The sequence below is a fragment of the Rosa chinensis genome, chromosome 7 (assembly GCF_002994745.2).
Source record: "Rosa chinensis cultivar Old Blush chromosome 7, RchiOBHm-V2, whole genome shotgun sequence".
Lineage (NCBI taxonomy): Eukaryota > Viridiplantae > Streptophyta > Magnoliopsida > Rosales > Rosaceae > Rosa > Rosa chinensis.
In genome coordinates, this window is record NC_037094.1 from 28,024,077 (window position 1) to 28,041,125 (window position 17,049).

Below are 17,049 nucleotides of genomic sequence, written 5' to 3' on the forward strand. Positions count from 1 at the left end.
ACAAAACCACTACACACCTATTCAGATTCGAATATCGCTGACACTGATTGAATTTTAAATCTCAATTTATTATTAGTGATCAGGGAGAGGAAGCGTTTTGAATGTCCCATCGGGAACAGATTAGTTTACTAGCCTAGTAAGTTTCTAAGAATGCCAAATGATCTCGATTAAAAAAAGAAAATAACCTAAACAAATTAGGAAAACCCCGAAATAAACCGACATTATATCCCTCTTCCTATATAAACCCTGCTCCTTCTCTCCCATTGGGCTCTTTTCTCTCTATCAAACCCAAGTCTGCGTTTCTGCTTCGCCTAGTCTTCGATCACCGTCTCAGTCTTCTTTCTTCGACGCAGACGTAGCCATGGTACGCTCTCTGTCTCTTTCTCTTACAGTCGTTAGCGTTGGGCTTCACTTTAATCTTTTGAATTCGTCTTGCTGTTTCTGATTCTTTGCATAATTGGGAATTTAGGGTTTGTTTGTTTAGGTTTAGTGATAAAATTGGGAGAATGGAAGGCTTGAATAGTGCAAATCTTTTAATCTAACATCGGAATCTGAATCTGATTTTATAATGAATGTGATAATTTGCGATCGGAAGATCTTAACCTAGGTTTTCATCCCGGTAATCTTGTATACGCATTGATAAGATACCCATAGATAAGAGGCCTGTATATCTCTTATCTAAGCATCCGGGGGGGGGGGGGGGGGGGGGGATTGGAGTATGGGTGTATTGTTTAGGCGATTTAGAAATTTTGAACTTTGTTGGTGTTTTCGTGCCGGTCATGCGATTCTGTTTTCAGTGTATTGGTATTTGTTTTTTTTGTTGTGGTTGGGTTTCAAGATTCAGTGACTTTGTATTTGGTGTGAATTAATGACATTTAGCATGGATCACTGAGACTGCATATGATTCGATGGTGAGAATGGGGGAAATCAGAGTTATAGTGTGTTCTTGCGATTTTAAGATGTAACGGATTAATAGTGGATGTGCTAGTTTATACGTTTTTGTTTCGTTATAGTTGATGAATGAAATAACATTCCTTTCTCTGGTTTCAGGTTCTTCTACAGCCAGATCCGTTCCTTAGTGAACTTACCAGCATGTTTGAGAAAAGCACTGAGAAAGGGTCTGTTTGGGTTACCTTCAAAAGATGTATGTGCGTAGTGTTCTAATGAGTTTCCTCCTTTCAGTGTTCAGATGATCTTTAGTTTGATAGTATTTGGGTAGTATTATTCCAATGGCTAATTGCTTTTTGATCTTGTTATTTCAGCATCTTTGAAGTCCAAGGTACAGAGGAATAAAATGAAAACTGCTGGTCAAGCAATTGACTACCGATGCCTTATCCGTGCAACATATGGGAACAAGACAATATCTACTTCGGTATGTATTTCCGTCTCTTCATGTGTTTAGGATACTGTTGTGTTTTTTTTTTGTCATGAAACATGGACCCGGCCATGCTTTGAAATAGACCCAGCCATGCTTTGAAATAGGGTTATAGATCCTTATATTTTTTGTTTGTGTGCCATCCATTCTGGTATTGGTTGTGTGATGTACACAAGGCTGCTAAGTATCAGGCTTGTATTCTCTTGAAGTTTAGCGGTTTTGGTCTAGTTGGGTAGTGAAATTGTTCTTAGTTGCTAATGTTGGGTACAGCTCTGAGTTTTTATGCCCTTGTGTCGTTGTCCTGCTGGATCAGTATGAGATGGTAAAACCTAAGATTACTAGCCAAAGTAGGTGTCAAATGTGGTTTGCCACTGCTATTTATTTTTTTTCTGTTATTTTTCCTTTAGTATTAGTCGTTCTTTTGTATAATTGATCTTGGGACTATAAGTAGTTGACTAACAATCTTATTCGGAATTTGATTGGAAAGGTTGGAGCAAAGGAACATCAGCGATTTCAAGCTTCTTATGCAACTGTCCTTAAGGCTCACATGACTGCTCTAAAGAAGCGGGAGAGGAAGGATAAGAAAAAGGCTGCGGAGAAGAAAAAAGGGGGTGCAAAGAAGGCCAAGACAGATCCCATGGTCATAGCCTAATGCCTACACTTGATTTTTGATTAAATTATTGTTGCGGAAAAACTCTTCTAGGACTTTTCAAATAGATATGGGGAAAAAAAAATTCCAGGGATTGTACATAATGGCTTTTTGATAATATGTCATTCCTGCTGGATATGGTCTTGGTCTTTTGTTATAATGATATTTTCTTTTTAGCTTTGGATGGTAAATGCAATGTTTGCATGGATTGATGTCTAAATGGCGTTCATCATGCCCAGCATCTCTCCAAAGAGGCACAACTTGAGCGATTTCATGTGGTTCACTTTGTGAAATTTTAAAATATACTTTTCGTGTGTCAAGGAAGTATAGGCCACTTGATAGGAAAATTATTAGGTTTACATCAATACAACTACCAATGGTAGATTTACGTCATGTCTTTACGATTGCTTATGCAAAGCCCAACTGTGTTGAACTCTTTTAGGTTGCATTCAGACGACTGGAACAAAATGAGGGATTTACGTTTGATTACTTGGTTTAAATTGTTTGCATCAATATTGGAATAAGAAAAACACTTTAAGCATATTGCTTATTGACAGCATTCCTTAAAGTGTTTTTTCCCTAAATGTTATTAATGGTCACTAAAAGGAGAAATGCCGAAAATAGGTACAAGAGCAGCATTTCTCTTGTTGCACCACCTTCTGACTTTACCCATCTCATGGACTTGTCTACTTTGGTTTAAAAAACCCTGTGTTAGACTGCATGTCTAGAAGCAATAAACCAATTTTTTTTAAAATATTTTTTTGTTTTCTTTTGCATGGGTTTTTGTATACTAGTGCATGTCATTTTGGAATTGTAGTGTGTGATGTCGTAGTGCATGTAGTTTTGGCAGAGTAGCAGGTGTCATAAACTCTTGAAAGCTAGTATAAAGATGTAGAATCATAGAGCAGAAGAGGTACGCATCAGAAGCATAGGTACTGAGATATTTGTAAACACTCTTCGTGTACTTCCAGTATCAATAAAGTCTTCTGTTCATATACTTTCTACTTATCCATAAATAACAACCATCAATATGTAGCTGTAATCTGGAGCAGTAGACGTTGGTATTTTTTGTACATGTTCGTCTGAAGCAAATAAGCATCCCATAACCAGCTAGTCTATAAAAGTTTTTTCTATTAAGGCTTCATAGAAGGCCGTACAATTTGTACTAGCACAAGCAAGCATCTCTTATATATCTTCTATTTTTTTGGTTTTCTTAGTAGACTTCTAGTCCAAAACAGAAAAACACTGGAATAATTATGTCATTATACTGCTAAACGGACGATCATATTATTATTTAGGAGTTTTGTTGTAATTGTATGCATGCCAAGATAACTAAAACCTCTGTTTCTGCTCTAGTTTAACCCTTTTTTTTTTTTTTTTTTTTTTTTTTTTTTTTTTTTCTGAGAAATAGATAACTTCATTACTTATCCATGGCCAGAAGGCACGTACATCATAGGTTGTCTCATACTAATAGAATTCGAATGGCACAAGCCGCCAAACATATGACAGGTGACCCTCATTGCAAACAAATACGCACAATTATTAAAGTGCCTAGCCAAAGAAAAAAAAACTCCAAAACTATCTAAGTTCATGCCATGACCACCCTAGTCGCCTAGAGACCTCAATTGGTGTACAACTAGAGAAGTCAACCTACATAGCACCAGACTTTACCTCAATTGCTAGACACAAAGAAAGGAAAAACCTAGAGTTTTCCTTTGCCCTTTTCTTCAGGGCCAGCTTCTGGAACAGTTGCAGCAGATGGATAGGTGAGGCGTAGAGGAGTTATCCCCACCTTCTTTTGGGACCGAGGACCTTTATTCTTACTTCCAAGCGGTCGACCCATCTTCTTTTTCAATTTCACAAGAGTAACATCATCCTCAGTTTCAACCAAGCCAAGTGCATTAGCGTGTAGTGTGAGTAGCTTGCCTCCAAGAATAGTCTTGAACTTCTTTGGCGAAGGTACACTGGCGTTCTGCCGAGCTCTTCTCTTGTAGATTAAAGTTTGCTTCTCCACAGCTTGCTTGGGAGCAATAGATAGATCTTCTGATCCAGGTGCAGAAGACATCCCTGAATCCACCCCAGTGGTTGTATCCTGCAACACAGTCACACAATTCATTCCTTCCAGTGCTGCCGTATTAGTCACGGTATCCTCCTTGGTAGCAAGATCAGAAGATGATCGCTCCAATCGCCTAATGATCGGCTTCTTCTTCTTCAGCAAAGTAGATGAAGGCAAAGGCAGGTCCATGTTCTTCTGAGCCGAGAAAGAAATGCCTCCACTGGAGGTGGAAGGACCTCCACCAAATCGTAAAACCCTAGGAGTAGAAACCACAGCATTGGGTGCCTCACACTTCTCACTAGAGTGTGTAAGCAGTCCACATTGAGAGCAACGACCATTGAGATGTTCAAATTGGAACTTCAGCACAGGCTCGACACATGGGGCCAGAAACACACGACGCTCCAAGAGAACAGGTTTAGAAATATCATGAGAAAACAGAAGGCGGATGATACCTTTACGAAATTCCTTCTTGTCATAGTCCAAGTAGCCTCCTAAAAGGTTCCCAATGAGTATGAGATTGTCTGGTTCCTCATAGAGAGGAGGGATGCCAGAAACCCTAACCCAGATTCTGATATGTTTCATAGGGACGTCCTCAATGGCCAAAACACCATCATATTCCTCCAAACAGACCGGAGCCCGATCATAACACCACACACCACCCTTCAGTACCTTGTTTTGATCCCGCACAGAACCAAAGGAAAATAGAAAGTAGTTATCCGCTATTTCCTGAACTCTAAATTCCTTATCCACCATCCATGTCCGGAGAAAGTGAGATTTGAAAGCAGAGGGATCAACTGGTTTACGAGTGAGCGGCTTCCCAAGAAGAAAGGAGTGAGAAGACCTGCGAACAGGCCCTCCTCCAATCCTCCCCAGATCCGGAGCAGTTTCGCCGTCAGCAAGTGCCAGAGAGGTGGCGAAGCTAGCAGTCACAGTGTCGATAGAAGCCATGGAAGAGGGATTGGGAGGCGTTGAGAGATGGCAAGGCTGCCGTCTAGGGCACTGAGGTTGCAGAGAGAGTCGCTAGGGTCGAGAGAGAATCTCGCTAGGGTTTTTGCTTTACTGTGTTAGATAAATTTGTTGGGGGTTGGTTAATTGGAGTATAGGACCTGCTCTAGTTTAACCCGTTGAGTTGGCTGTGTATGTAGTTTTAAGCTTTTGCCCATGGTTAAGACCCAATCTTTAATAGTTAATTTGGCTTTACATTTAATCACCACACAACCTATAAAATCTGGTATCAAAGCCTAGTTTAGCATTATAATCATATAATTATATCAATAAAGTACCTTGAGGGTGGAAGTCATAAACACATCTAGTAAGAACATGAGAAAAATTGAACTTGTGATTAAGATTCAGTAAAATTCAAACATGTTATTCACTTTTTTTTTTGGAAAGTCGTTATTAAGAGTCAATAAAATCTGTTTCTTTCATATCTTTAAATTTATTTTAGTTTTATGATATATTATCTTAATTTAGAAATTACAGAGCATCAAAAATGAAAAATCAATCTACTTCAGAATACTTTAGTTTGTTGGTCATAGTTAAACCTTTGGTTGGTTGCTTGTATGCATGGGGTGTTTTGGTAATTTATAAATTATGTGATTTATTTTATTTAACATTTAGCCTCCTCGGCCAAGTGCATGTTTCCGCCTATCTTGGCCATATAAGCCCGTTATGCTCTTTAGGGAGGGTTCCTAGTCGGCACAGTTTGGACTACGGAAGTAGTATAGGTAAGCACATGTATTTTTGCCTCTTTACCGTCTCACCATCAATAAGAGAGGAATTATTCAATCATCTGTGTCCCTTGATATTGCTCATTGATAGTTTCTTTCGATTATTCATTTGTTCTAATTTGTGGTTGCCCAATATTTATATAATTGTGTGCTTGCTTGCCGCTAGCACCATTTTAATATCGTGTGGCTTTCATTATTCTTTGCAAGGTACTCACTTGATTGACTTTCTTGCTAGCAAGTGCCGTGCAGTCCTCTTTGCGCATCGCAAAGTTCGGACCGTGACACATTGCAAACTAGAAGGTTGTCGTGGTGGACTTTCATTACATTTTTTACTGTTCTCTGTACTTTTCAAATGGTATCTCCCAGTATGCTGGGTTTTCCATTTGTCTTTGTATTGTTTATGATACTGCTGGTTCTTAGTTTGTTGTTTTAAGAGTGTAATAGTGAGCAGAGAGGGACCCTGATTGCATTAACACAACATTGGAAAAACAAAACAATAAAAAAGAATGTGAGTTAAGTAGCTAACTGTTAGCCCCTTAGTGCTGCGGGACGCCTTGGCATGGCATGAGCCTTGTGCCATGACGAGGCGAGGCACACACATGCTAGCTGGGAGCATGCGCAAGTAAAAATGCAAGGCAGATCAGTGAGCAAGAAGGAAGGGCGAGCCTTGCCAACGACCTCGCTAAGCACTAACGATGGGTCAGCAGGCAAGGAGGAGAGGGGCAGCCTCGCTATGACACTTGCTAGGCATTGATGGCATATTAGTGGGCTAGGGGCAGGCAATGTGTTGGCCTCGCTAGCACTGATGGCAAACACGAGGGCAGGTGACAAGCAAGCATAGGTAGCAAGCAAGCAAGTGGTGGGCTGTTGGGCGTCATGGGCCAGGTCAGGCCAACCTCAGCCAAGCCTAGCAGACCCTAGCCTCGTAGTTGGCAGCAAAGTGTAGGCATGTGAGTCACGACACATGGCCTGCAGGGTAGCACACATATACCTCCTATAAGCAAGGGATGCTTGACACTTGACATGGAAAGTTACCTAGCAGTTGTGGGTGGTTGTGAGCAGTTTCCCTGCGGTTACCAAGTGGTTACTTAAGCAAGGCAGTTGGTTGCGCAAGGATAACATCAAGCGGTTGGAGGAAGTTGCAAGGATGGCTTGGCAAGCATGCATGCTGCCACATGACCCTAGGGCAGTTGGGGGTGTCAACCGCCATGCACATTATAGTGCAATATAAACCTAACCCATGGGGATGTCATGGGGTTAGAGAGTATATGTTGTTGACACATAGAACAAGTGGTGATACTAAGAGCAAGTACCCACGTAGTGAGTGGCTAGGCAGATTGGGTGTGTTGGATCACTAAGGCTGAAAGCACTTGTGATAGTCGCTAGGCAGATTGGGCATGTGGGATTGCCAAGGCTGAAAGCACTATTGTACTCTTATAATCCTTTAGTTGAGTTAAAGGTTGGGAAGAGGGCTTCCCGTAAACACTTGTGTCTTGGTTGTGTGTGTGTATGCTTGTATACTCGTTGCTATTTACTTGATAGTTCCGTTGCGTACTCAAGCAAGCAAGTGAGAGAAGTAGGCTGGTCGAGTAAAGGGGCTACTTGGCGCCATCACAAGGGAAAAAGTTTAGGATAAAACTCCACCCCTGTGACAATTATCAGAGCTCTAAGCTCTATACTATCCACAATGGCCGGGGGGAATGGTACTCTGATGGAACGTGTGGCGAGACTCGAAGATTTCGTTGGCGACCCACGAGCAGATGGGGCGGAGGCCTTGTCGGTGCAGTGCGCACGAATGGAGGGAACCATGAGGGAGATGGACACCGAATTCAAGCGGTATGTCACAGATGTCAATGGCAGGTTAGCTTCCATCTTGGAAGAGGTAGCCAGCCTAATGAATGCGGTGATGGAAAATGGCGAAGAGGCAAAATCCGATATCAAAGGCCTGGAGGGGGAGATCCATGTTCTAAGGAGGGCGCTGAACCATGAAAGCCCGACTGTCTCGAAGGTCAAAGTGCAGGAGCCAAAAGCCTTCCATGGTGTCCGGAATGCGAAGGAGTTGGAGAACTTTCTATGGGACATGGAGCAATACTTCATTGCTGCCCATATAAATATGTAGGACATGGGAGCAACATTGATGATATTAATCTCAGCATGCGTCAAACAAGTTATGACTCAGATCCTCACCGGTTTGCCCTCTTTCTTCTCTTAGATTCATTGGCTCATGCAAAAGCATATATTCACTCAAGTTATATGTGAGAGAGATAATATATAAGATAGGCAAATAGCTCACATATAATAGAAAGAAAAATCTTTTTCTGAAAATATTTTTTTCAAGTATGATCTCATGAAGGATACCAACTACTTGCACAAATGGACCCAAGCCATATGTTCAACTCTTATAACTCATCTCTACAGATCAAAGGCTGCTCTTTTCAAGGATCAAAAAGGTCTTTATTTCCGGTTGTAATGGGGCCAAGGCTTAGGGTTTATACAAATGAAGGGATAGGAAAATCACAAAGTATCCTAAAAACCTAGTAGAGCTCTTGTTGATGTAGAGAGACAATCTTGAAATTCCACCAAATAGAAACGTCATAAACTCCTCCAAAGTCTTCATAAAGGGCCAAATGTCATCATTGTTGGGCTCATGCTTCATTCTAAACATCATTTGAACACTTGTGAATTGGACAAAGACCAAATTTTTCTTGAATAGACCTTCACTTCAAAGCAAACTCCAAATCCACAATGGGGGGACTAAAATCCATAAACACTTATCATATTTTTTCTTTTGCCGTCACATATAATTTTTTTCAATTTTTTTCTTTTCATGACACATACATACATATATATATATATATATATATACATATATATATTTCTATGGACAAGTCTTACCCCCGCACTTGAACTTCCTTCTCTTCTCCATCTGCATTCTTGACACCAAAAACCTCTTGTATGTCTCAAAATTAGCTCCACTAAATCTTTAGAACAAGGGATAAAGTTGTAACTATACTAAGATTCAAGGGTTAAGGATTATGAGGGTGATAAAAGAAAAGGCTCAATGTAGGCTCAAAGGGTTTTATCTAGGGGCTTGCACATCTTGTGCACACAAATAGGGACACATGGCAATTTGGCAATGGTGATAATTTCCTAGGGTGCCTTTATCCTTTCCAAGGTCCAAGCACTTATTGATAAAAGTTTCAACAAATATAAGAGTGAATTCTAGCATTATATAGTCCATTAAACTTAATCTATGGCAAGTAATTAATCGAGATGAAAGAATAATGAGATCAACAAAATCATCGCCAAGAAAATAAGATGACATATATTTTTTTCATTTAACACTCAACAAAGAAAAGGCAAATAGGCTCAAATATCTCACATTGGTTATGTATGAATCAAAAACTTATCTTAACATGCTCTTTTCTGTACCATGTAAACAATACCACATCCACTTTATTAACCAAAAAATAAAGTCAAACATCATCTCAATTTTATGATCCTCTTAAGCCATAATTTCTGAAATATATATTCATCATAGTTGTTGAAAGGCATTCTAAGACTCAAGAAAACAAAAACAAAAAATAACGAAGCAAAAAGAACAAAGAAAACACAATTTTTTTCTTCTTATATTTTTCTGATTTTTATGATTTTTTATTTATTTTTATTTATAAACCCACAAAACTAACAATCTAATAGAAAGAAGAATCAAAATCCCTTCCCCCACACTTAAATCTAACATTGTCCTCAATGTTGAAAGAATTAAAGCATGCAATGCACATAAAAGCATGGGAAAGACATAAGTGAAAAAACAAAAAAACAAGAAAGTAAAGAGAAGAGTTTAGAGCTCCCTGGAATTTTGTGAAGAATAGCACAAAACCAATGTTGAAGTCAAAAGGATCGCCAAAGTCGTCGGAAAATTTTTTTTCGCGCAGATTGAGCACTGTTCGGTATTTCTCAAATATCTTTTAGCTCACAACTCCGAATGATGATCTGCTTAGTGCGTTGGAAACTAGACTCATGTAGCTTTCCGGTGATATGCAGTAAGACTATTAAAACTTCCAGGAAGATATCCAGAATCTACGTCAAAAAGAAGGTACAGAACCTGAAACACAAAAAGATAAATGTTAGCAAATTTAAAACTAAAAATTATAGAAACTACATAAAAAAAAATATAAAATCAAGATTGGTAATCAAATTAGAATCAAAATCAATCATTATAAAAACTTCTTGTGAAATTTTAATTGAAACTCGCAAGTGCACGAATCATCGTTAGTATAGTGTGCAAGTACGAGGTCGTTCCAACTGAGGATTGATAATCAATTTAAACCCTAACTCAATTAATCCAAGCACAAAATCACATAAACACAATGAACAATCAAGAGAAAGAAGATATTGTTTTTTAGATTTTCAAATAAAGAAATAATGTGAAAATTAAGGAAAGAAAAATGTAAGTTGATAAGTAGAAAAGCAAAGATGATAAAACCTAGGGTTTCGGAATAAACCACTAACAATCCTATTTATGTTTCAATGCAATTAACAGATTCTTTTGTTTCGTTAGATGATAATTCCCGTATCTAAGTCCTTCTCAGGTACTCTAGACCATAGTTTTCCTTAAGTGTATGATGCTCTCCCTCTCGGGTAAAGATCTTATATCCTAACCATGCAGTTTATCCTTCTCAGCTATAAATTTAACATGCAAGACTCATTACGCTTTAGAAAACAGGGGAAATCAAGCAAACCATTAGTCTTTCTCAAGTAATAATGTAATTTACCACACTTAATCACAAGAAGCTAATCAAATTATATTGCATCGCTGCTTCAAATTTGTCTTCCAATTACTATATGCAAAGCCCTAAGGTGATCAATCAAAAACTTAAACATAAAGCATCAATTCAAATAGTGATTAAGCATTCATCATAAAGAAATTATAACTCCATCAATAAATCATCAAAGTACATAAACAATCATGATAGGGCATCATCTCAACCCTAGAAAAAGGTTTAACAAAAGATAACTAGGTAAAACATAAAAAGAATGGAAGGGGAAAAGAAGGGAAGATGGATTAGTCATCTTCACTCCTTAGGCATCTACATTGTACTCCGAGACTCTCCTTCTCATGTAAATTCGTGCTCCCTTATATACGGAAGATTTCTGCTCATCTTTGGCTTCATGTTTCCTTGTAAGACTTGGATTTGGATTTCTTTCTTGATTTGGAATAGGAAAACCTTGAAATATCTCTTGTAGAAGTAGGAATAAGTTCATCATTTAATCCTCATATGAATTAACTTCCTTGAAACATTAGGATTGACCATCTTGTGCCACGGAACTTGAGTTCTCCACGAATGGTTGTAAATTCCCGAGCAGATTTTCTGTCTGACCTATCTTCACTCAAATAATCATAACTTTCCCCAGAAGTATCAAAATAAAGATCCGTAAAATTCTACAGAAAGTATACATCCATAGATCTCCAATGATATAAGGCTCATTGTCTGATTCGATCTGAGCAACTCCCAGTAATTCGGCGAAGTTGGGTGTTCTGCACAGACAGATTCTGGGACGTGGTATTGCAATAACCTTTCAATCCTACTTAGCTCATTAATTCTAGCTTCTTTTCTTATTTCTACGAAACAAACCTACAAAAACACTAAAACATGTAAATGAATCATAAATAAGGAGAACTAAACATAAAAACCAAGATTAAGAGGCATAGAAATATAGGAAAATATGAGCACATCAGTGACAAGGTATGGATCCTATGAGTTCTTAGTGATGCCATTTGGTCTCACGAATGCCCCTGCTACATTCTGCAACTTAATGAATGATGTGCTATATGAGTTCCTGGATCGTTTTGTTGTGGTATATCTCGATGATATTGTGATCTATAGTGAGTCTTTGGATGATCATCTCGATCACCTTAGGCAAGTGTTCTCACGGCTTAGAGAACACCAGCTCTTTGTCAAGAAAGAAAAGTGTGAGTTTTGTCGCTAAGAAGTGATGTTTTTGGGACATTGGGTGAGCAAAGGCAAGATACGATGGATGATAGGAAAGTCAAGGTCATAGTTGATTGGTCTGCCCCTACCAAGGTGTATGATTTGCTCTCATTCCTTGGGCTAGCAAATTACTATCGAAGGTTCATAAAGAGTTACTGCAAGAGGGTGAGTCCCTTGACAGATTTGTTGAAAAAGGATCACAAGTGGGGATGGACAAGTGAATGTCAAAACTCTTTTGACAAGCTGAAGGAAGCGATTACTTCGGCACCGGTATTGGGTCTTTCGGACTTTCAAAAACCCTTTGAAGTCCACATGGATGCTTCAGATCAAGCTATTGGGGGCGTGTTGGTACAATAGGGTCATCCACTAGCCTTTGAGAGCCGTAAGTTGAAGGAGGTTGAACAGCGCTACTCAACTCATGAAAAGGACTACTCAACTCATGAAAAGGAAATGGTTGTTGTGATTCATTGCCTAGATGTGTGGAGGCATTACTTGCTGGGAACGAAGTTCACGGTATTCACTGATAATGTGGCAAATACCTACTTCAAGACTCAAAAGAAACTCACCCCGAAGCAGGCACGGTGGTAAGAATTCTTGACAGAATTTGACTTTGAATGGGTGCACAAGCTAGGAAGGCAGAACGATGTAGCTGACGCACTTAGTAGAAAAGAAGTGCAAGCTTATATTGCAGCCCTCACAACGGTTCACTCCGACTTTCTTGAGCGGGTCAAAGAGCAAGCCAAAACAGATAAGTCCTACACTAAGTTACAGCAAGACGTGAAAGACGGCTTAGTGAGAAGGTATTGGCTGAGTGAAGATTTGCTTTATGCAAAGGGTGGCAGACTTTACATCCCTAACGGTGGGGGACTTCGAAATGAGTTGTTGAAAGACACTCATGATCTATTGTAGGTAGGACACCCGGGGGTGGAGCGCATGCTTGCATTGTTATCTAGGTCATACTATTGGCCTAGAATGGATCAAGATGTCGAGTTGTATGTCAAGACTTGTGTGGTGTGCCAACAAGACAAGTCTGAAAAGAAGAAGGCAGCGGGTTTGCTGCAACCCTTGCCTATACCTGAGAAGCCATGGCAATCTGCTTCCATGAACTTCATTGGTGGGTTACCAAAGGTAGATGGGATGAGTTCCATCATGGTCATGGTAGACCGTTTCTCCAAATACGCTGTTTTCATACCAGTGCCACATGCATGTCCTACTGAAGTTGCAGCGGAGCTGTTCTTCAAGAATGTGGTGAAGTATTTTGGGTTACTCAAAGACATAATCAGTGATAGAGACACGAGATTCACTGGCAGGTTTTGGACAACATTGTTCAACATGATTGGCACAGAGTTAAAGTTCTCAACAGCCAATCACCCTCAAACGGATGGCCAAACAGAGAGGATCAATGCTTTGCTTGAGGAATACTTGCTGCATTATGTAACAGCAAGTCAGAAAAATTGGCTAAGCCTCATGGATGAGGCACAATTCTGTTACAACCTGCATTGGTCTTCGACAACTGGTATGAGCCCATGTGAGGTAGCATTCGGGCAGCAGCCATTAACTCCAGTTGAAGTAGCAAGGCGGAAGACAGGAGGTCAATGCCCTGCTGCGTACAAGTTTGCCTTAGAAAAGCAAGAGCTGATTGAGCAAGCAAGAGATAGCTTGGCGAAAGCACAAAGGCGTATGAAGAAAGGCGCCGATGCCAAGAGAAGGTTACTTGAATTTAATGTGGGAGACATGGTGTTATTGAAGTTAACACCTCAGATTTGGAAGAAAATTAATTCCAAAGCTGTGCACCGAGGTTTAATTCCAAAGTACGATGGTCCCTTTGAAGTGGTCAAGAGGATTGGAAAGGTGGCATATCGGTTAAAGCTACCAGAGCGGTTGAAGGTTTATCCGACATTCCATGTGAGTTTTCTAAAGCCTTTTCACAAAGACTTGGTTGATGGGGGACGTCAATAAGGAAAAAGAGCTCCTCTCGTCATTCGCAAACAGTTTGACAAGCAAGTGGAGAAGATACTCGACCATAGGACCTTGGGGCAAAGCAAGAAGAATTTGCGGACTGACTTCTTGGTACAATGGAAGGGTGGCAGCGTAGTGGATGCCAGTTGGGAAAGGGATGTGATCCTTTGGCAATTTGAAAGGCAGATCAATGAGTACCTCAGAGCCCTACTGACGACGAGGGCGTCGTTTAGCTCTGGTGGGGGAGGTTTGTTAGCCCCTTATTGCAGTGGGACGCCTTGGCATGGCATGAGTCTTGTGCCATGATGAGGCGAGGCACGTACATGCTAGCTGGGAGCATGCGCAAGTAAAAATGCAAGGCAGATCAGTGAGCAAGAAGGAAGGGCGAGCCTTGCCAACGACCTCGCTAAGCACTAACGATGGGTCAGCAGGCAAGGAGGAGAGGGGCAGCTTCGCTATGACACTTGCTAGGCATTGATGGCATATTAGTGGGCTAGGGGCAGGCAATGTGTTGGCCTCGCTAGCACTGATGGCAAACACGAGGGCAGGTGACAAGTAAGCATAGGCAGCAAGCAAGCAAGTGGTGGGCTGTTGGGCGTCATGGGCCAGGTCAGGACAACCTCGGCCAAGCCTAGCAGACCCAGCCTCGTAGTTGGCAGCAAAGTGTAGGCATGTGAGTCGCGACACATGGCCTGCAGGGCAGCACACATATACCTCCTACAAGCAAGGGATGCTTGACACTTGACATGGAAAGTTACCTAGCAATTGTGGGTGGTTGCGAGCAGTTTCCATGCGGTTACCAAGTGGTTACTTAAGCAAGGCAGTTGGCTGCGCAAGGATAACATCAAGCGGTTGGAGGAAGTTGCAAGGATGGCTTGGCAAGCATGCATGCTGCCACATGACCCTAAGGCGGTTGGGGGTGTCAACCGCCATGCACATTATAGTGCAATATAAACCTAATCCATGGGGATGTCATGGGGTTAGAGAGTCTATGTTGTTGACACATAGAACAAGTGGTGATACTAAGAGCAAGTACCCACGTAGTGAGTGGCTAGGCAGATTGGGTATGTTGGATCACTAAGGCTGAAAGCACTCGTGATAGTCGCTAGGCAGATTGGGCATGTGGGATTGCCAAGGCTGAAAGCACTATTGTACACTTGTAATCCTTTAGTTGAGTTAAAGGTTGGGAAGAGGGCTTCCCGTAAACACTTGTGTCTTGGTTGTGTGTGTGTATGCTTGTATACTCGTTGCTATTTACTTGATAGTTCCGCTGCGTACTCAAGCAAGCAAGTGAGAGAAATAGGCTGGTCGAGTAGAGGGGCTACTTGGTGCCATCACAAGGGAAAAAGTTTAGTATAAAACTCCACCCCTGTGACACTAACACCATGGTTAGTAGAGAGAGCTACGTGGCATTTTCTCATGAGGTGGGTATTTGCCCACCCTAAGGGGGGGGGGGGGGGGCAGCAAACTTGTTTTAATGTAAAGAACAAGATAACCATTGATATACACTCAGTAAAATAAAAGAGTTGTTTTGCGATTCCTCCATGCCATCTTGGTTGCTGCTCTAAATTGCCAAGGTTCTGCTCCATGCCATCCGGATTACTCTGAGGTAAGTCGTATTACAGATGATTGTACGGAATATTTACATGCTTCAAATGTTATCGTAATTTGTCATATCTATAGAGAAGCAAATAGTGTGGTGGATAAATTGACCCATTTTGCTTGTTTAGGTCATGTTATTGATCTATATTTAGAGATGGCGTCTGTTTTCTTACAGGTTGTTTTCTATCAGGATTCTTGTAATACTAATATGAGCGCTAGGGGTTTAGATATTACGTTCCCCCCTATGTGATGACATGAAATAAATAATAATGTAGGTGTGGGGATGAGCATCACTGGGCTCCAGACCCCCCAAAAGTCTTTTTGCAGAATTTTTACAATATATGCACGTATATATGACATTAGATTGCTGTATGTGTTGGTGGTATATTGGGAGAAGTAGCGTATGTAGTAGTTTGCGGTATTATTGTATCAATAACATAGTTAGTTCCTGAACATGTAGAAGTGTTAGCTTGTGTTATGGCTGGACACTTTGCAGTTGAAAATGCTTTTGTTCCAGCTATGTTAGAAACAGATTGTCAGACAATGCAGTGGCAATTAACTGTGATAACACATCTGTGTTGGGTAGACTATATGAGGATTTAAGCCTAGTGTTGGAAGAGCAATTCACACAAGGGTGGGAAAACCGGTTGTAACGTGGATCTTTGAGATTGATCTGGGGAAAGTATTGGGTTAGTATCTTGCCCTGTGCGTGACCCAAACTGACCCTTCAATTGCCACACTGACTCAAGAGTCAAGATAAAAAAGAACATCCTGTCATTTGGACACCTTACTATGTTACATCATTTGAATATATCTTATTGTAAAAGTGTCAAATTTTTCCTTTTTTTTTTTTTGGAAATCTTCTTTATAGCTTTTTCTATAGGGGCCTTGACCCAATGCTTAAATTTGAGTCAATGTACTCCCACTTACTTCACTAAGAAATTTTTAAACAAAATACTTGAAATTTTTTTTATAGGTTCAGCCATCAACACAAAATACCTGAAATTTTTTTTTCATTTTAAACCAAGTACATACGGATGCCCTGAATGCACAATGTCAATACAGACTCGCTCCGTAGAGTCATATATTACATTACACAAGTTTACGAATTAAGTTGCATAACAAAATAAGTAAATGCTCCTCAGAGCTTACTACATAGCGGAAGTTTTATCAACAACTAAACCACAAAATTAGCTTCCTACCTGTACAGCTGCAACTAGATCTCAGCTTCACCCGCGATTACCCTGACTTATAGGTAGGGCTGACAATTTGGGCCGAAGCAACCGAACCAGCCGAATTTCTAGCCGGTCCGAACCGATTTGGGCCGAAAACTCGGCCTGCTCGAAACGGATTTAGGCCGAAAACTGGGCTTGCCGACTTTCGGCTCGGCTGAGCAGTACCGTTTGGATGCCTTCGGCTCGACTACGGTATGAAGTTTTACATATCGTCGGTATACCGTACCGACCGTATATACATCTACATACCGAAGCATATACAATAATCCACAAAAAGGGCTGGCAATTTGGGCCGAAGCAACCGAACCAGTCGAATTTCGAGCTGGCTCGAACCGATTTGGGCCAAAAACTCGGCCTGCCCGAATCGATTTGGGTCGAAAACTCGGTCTGCCAACTTTGCCGAGCCGAAACCGTTTGGCTGCCTTCGGCTCGGCTACGGTATGAAGTTTT

At 40.7% G+C, this 17,049-nt stretch overlaps 1 protein-coding gene across 1 annotated transcript; it reads left to right on the top strand.

The window, feature by feature from the left end:
- The first annotated feature begins 258 nt into the window (after positions 1–258).
- On the top strand, positions 259–2,244 carry LOC112178910 (signal recognition particle 14 kDa protein). The gene is made up of 4 exons (XM_040510098.1): positions 259–366; positions 1,053–1,144; positions 1,263–1,372; positions 1,863–2,244. The coding sequence occupies exons 1-4, from the start codon at positions 362–364 to the stop codon at positions 2,025–2,027; spliced, it is 372 nt and encodes a 123-aa protein (XP_040366032.1). The 5' UTR covers positions 259–361; the 3' UTR covers positions 2,028–2,244.
- Positions 2,245–17,049: the final 14,805 nt, after the last annotated feature.

Bases quoted from the DNA above. Each gene is read 5' to 3' on its own strand.
- LOC112178910 (XM_040510098.1), top strand. The intron at 1,145-1,262 runs GTATGTGCGTAG...TTGTTATTTCAG, and splicing joins TTGGGTTACCTTCAAAAGAT to CATCTTTGAAGTCCAAGGTA. The intron at 1,373-1,862 runs GTATGTATTTCC...TTGATTGGAAAG, and splicing joins ACAAGACAATATCTACTTCG to GTTGGAGCAAAGGAACATCA.